This window comes from Tupaia chinensis, unplaced genomic scaffold (genome assembly GCF_000334495.1).
Source record: "Tupaia chinensis unplaced genomic scaffold, TupChi_1.0 Scaffold000047_1, whole genome shotgun sequence".
Lineage (NCBI taxonomy): Eukaryota > Metazoa > Chordata > Mammalia > Scandentia > Tupaiidae > Tupaia > Tupaia belangeri.
Genome location: NW_006159505.1, coordinates 6,356,670 through 6,360,490, shown reverse-complemented (window position 1 = coordinate 6,360,490; position 3,821 = coordinate 6,356,670). Strand labels below are relative to the sequence as shown.

Here is a 3,821-nt window from a genome sequence, read left to right as displayed (position 1 = left end):
CCCCCCCAGCCAGTCCTCCCTGAGCCAGCACCCCAGGCCTAAGATGTCCCCACTCTGTCCCCAGCCCAGAGGCCAAAACAGGCTTAGTCAATGGTGGTAAAAGTCATAAAGGGCATGTGGAAGGAAGCGAGGAGGAGAAGACAGAAGGGAGGAAGGGGCTGGGCTCCGCCTCATGGGCTGAGGACACGTTGGCAGCCATACCTTCTTGGACTTCCTCTGCAGAAGCAGCATCGTGGTGGAGAGAGGAGAGAGAGAGGGAGGGGAGAGAGAAGCATCTGTAAGTGGTTGTGGCCAAGTTGATACAACAAGAGGGAGGGCAGAGGGTCCAAGCAGAACCAGGATGTGAGTAGGTTACGTGCCCCTCTTGTTCTTTCCTGGCCCGGCTCCTGCACACACCCACACATGGCCACATGTGCCCACTGGCATTGAAGTCATGTCACATACCTGGTTCATGAACTTCATGGGTTAAGGAGGGCCATGGAACAAGAGGCAAAACGCAGGTCAGAGGTCAAAGGAGAAGGGATCCGAGGTTAATGGAAACAGCCCGTTGACACATGGGCCGAGAGAGGGGGCACATGCGGGAGCCAGCAAGACAGAGAGTCAGCGGAGGCTGTCCCATCCCCGTTCTACCCCCCAGATCCTGCCACATGCTCTCGGAATCTGATGCCTGAGTCCACCCCAACCTGTCCCACCACACGGATGGGACAAAGGCTGCATGGGGCATTTGGAACGCTGGTACTGGCTTCTGTTGTGATGACTTATTACTGTTGTAGTCAGGGGAGCAGACTCAGGATCGGGGTTCCTGTCTGCCTCTGCTTCTTCTCTTCCTGCCATCCTTAGGCTCCCCGGGGAAGGGAGGGGCTTCCATACCTCTGGTTGGGGCACAAAGGCTCAAGGGCACCAGGGGCAGAGGCAAGAGGGGCAGTGAGAAGCATGCCCAGGAGGCCTGTTTCCTGCTAGCCTAAGAGCTGGGAACCTATTCCCTTTCTTCCTCTGCTGGGGGCTCACCAGGCTTGCATGAGGCACCATCCTCCCACGATGAACAGACACCAGGGGCTCGGCCTCAAGTGCCTGTTCACATCGTGCTGTGCTATCCTAGCATCTGGGCTCTTAGTTCCCCACAATGTGGTAGAGGGCTAGGCTCCACTCACATCAGTGGTTTCCCCACTGCTTCTTTCTTGGGGTGCCTTTCGGATCTGCAGCCCAACCCACTCCAACTTAGCCAGGACTCGGCCCTTGGGGTCCCATGACCTCTCCAGTCAAGCATTGGCCATAGTTAGTGGGTTATGTGGGGGCCACATGTGGGCGCCCCTTGGCTGGCTGGTGCCTCACTGCTTCCTCGTCCCATACCCCTGCTCCCTTTCCCCCCCACATGGGCTCCAGCCAGGCCCCGGGCCCCACATGGGGACCAGAAGTCCTATGTTCTCGTACCTTCTTCATGGACTTCTGCAGCAGAGGAGTGCCGGGTGTGCAGGAGGAGAGAGGAGAGGTTAGATGGGCACACTGCACGCCCTTAGAGGAGGGGCTGGGGGTCGGGACCCAGCCGAGGGGGAGGTGGGTTTGTCAGGGTCAATGTAAGGCCAAAGGTTGGGGTGGGGGTCAAAGGGCAGGTGTGGGACTGGGGTCCTGGACCCCACTTACCTTCCTCCTGGGCCTCCTCTGAAGATGGGAAAAGCCGGAAGCAGGAAGGGAGAGAGAAGGAATAAAGATAGTTATTAGAGGGTGCACTCGGGGTAATGGGGACAGGAGGAACAGGGCAGTGGGTGCCCCAGCTTCAGCAACGTTGCTGGTGTGCAGCAGTCAGTCTGCCTCCCAGCATGGCTCCAGGGGCCCGGTGCCTAGGCCTTGGCCCTGCCTGTGCAGGGGGTCCTGTATCTCCCCTCCTGGCTTCCCTGTGTTGACGTGTTTGTGCAGAGAAGTTCTGGCAAAGTCTTGCCAGACAGGAGCGGGGAAGTGAGGCTGGGGACAGAACCCGCATGTCACGGGAAACACCGGGCGTGTTCATGTGGGCCCTTGCTGAGTGGGCCTCCGGTCAGGCTGGCATTGAGGGGTCTTGGAAGAAATGCTCACATGGAGACCCTCCCACGGCCACAGATCCACTCAGAGAAGTGTCTTTACAGCTTTTGACAAAAAAAGAAATTCTTTGCTCATGTTGTTAGGGTAGCCAAATGTTTTCAAAATATTTTCAAAACATAGCACCCAGAATTCCTTGCGGGATGGCCCTGCCTGCTGAAGTCACGAGAAAGCGTCCCCCAGTTGAGTGAGTGCCAGGGATCCTGAGCAGCGCCCATCAGGCCTGAGAACCGCTGGGCTGCGTGGTTCCCAGGTGTGCCCGCACCCTGTGCTCCCCGCCCGCCCACGCCTGTCTGGGCAAGACCAAGGCACCCAGAGACCACGCCCAGTCAGAGCGAGGGGGGGGTCTCCAGACTTCCCAAGGCCACAGTCCCACAGAGGTGGGGGTGGTGTAGAGATACTGAAAGAGAGAGAAATTGACAGACACTGAGAGAGAGAGAGAGACAGACAGAGAAGATAGAGAGACAGAGAGAGAGACAGAGTCAGACAGATGCAGAAAGAGATACTGAGAGATGCTGAGACAGAGAGCTACTAAATAGAGAGACACTGAGAAGTCAGAGAAGGAAAGATATTGAGAGGGACTGTGATGTTGACAGACAGAGAGACAGAGAGAGGCTGAGAGGCAGGCAGGGCCGCGCACGCTCAGGCACTTGATATTAATGAGAGTGAGCATCTTCATACCTCAACTAACTCCACACGTCTGTGTCCACTTGTGTGGACTAATGATAAAGATGTATTAATGAGTGATTAATGATACATGTTAATCGATTAAAGAGATGGGAGGTTAGCAATGATTTAATTAATGATCCGATTATTAATCATTAACTGCATTAATGATTAATGATGATCATTAATGAAGAATTCATCAATGATGAATTAATGATGACCATTACTGGTGCATTAATAGTGAGGAAGATGAATGGTTAATTGACAGACCCAGGAGGACCCCGGGGGGGAAAGGGATGAGAGCACCGAGCAGGAGGGGAGGGGGATCTGGGGTGGGGCAAGGGGCCTTCTGGGGGCTACCAGAGTTACCTTCCTCTTCGTATTGTTCTGCATTGGGATAGAATGAAAAAGAGGAGCCACATTAGCAGGCAGCCCAGCGGGTAGGGCGGGGGCCAGGGGCCAGCATGCCAGACCTGGACAGTCCAGAGACTCCTGTTGGCCTGGAATGGGGACCTGGACCTAAAGGAGGCTGGCTGCCTGGCACTGGAAGAGGAAAATGTGGTTCTCGCAATGATGGCGACTTTCTGGGGGAAGCTGAGTGCCCCTGGGTACCCAAGTCCTCCTGTGGGTATAAGAGCAGCCTCTGTTGCTCCTTGGATCCCACCGCCCTTGTTTGCTGAGTGGTATGAGCTCCATTTTGCCCAAGGAAGGGTTGAGGTCTAAGGCTCCAGAGGTGGGCCACTTTCAGAGGGGTCTCTCCAAAACCCAGTCACAGAATGCAGGGACTTGGGACTCCCAGGCTCAGGGCTCTCCAGGGGACACGTGTTATCCACAATCTACCTCCTATCCAATGTGGCTTTTCTCTCTAGAGGTGGAAGGGAAAAGAAAGAAAATAGCTGTGACACTTACCCTCGACCTGTTCACTGCAGGTAGCAGGAGAGAGAGAGAAAGAGAGAGAAAGAGGAGGTGAGGGTGGGCTTGGCTCACACAGGCTCATAACACACTGCTCATAACTAGCTGGTCCTCTAGTCTCTGCACACAAGCCAAGGGCCTGGGCCCAAGGCTGCTTCAGGGGAGGCAGG

General features: G+C 55.6%; 1 protein-coding gene across 1 annotated transcript in view; it reads right to left on the bottom strand.

Moving 5' to 3' along the window:
* TNNT3 (troponin T3, fast skeletal type) overlaps positions 1-3,821 on the bottom strand; it is a 25,724-nt gene that overhangs the window by 13,517 nt on the left and 8,386 nt on the right. The window contains exons 5-8 of the mRNA XM_027774358.1: positions 1,642-1,659; positions 1,432-1,446; positions 445-456; positions 202-216 (exon numbers count right to left, since the gene is read on the bottom strand). Coding sequence (XP_027630159.1) covers positions 202-216; positions 445-456; positions 1,432-1,446; positions 1,642-1,659 — 60 coding nt within the window. The remainder of the gene's footprint in view (positions 1-201; positions 217-444; positions 457-1,431; positions 1,447-1,641; positions 1,660-3,821) is intronic.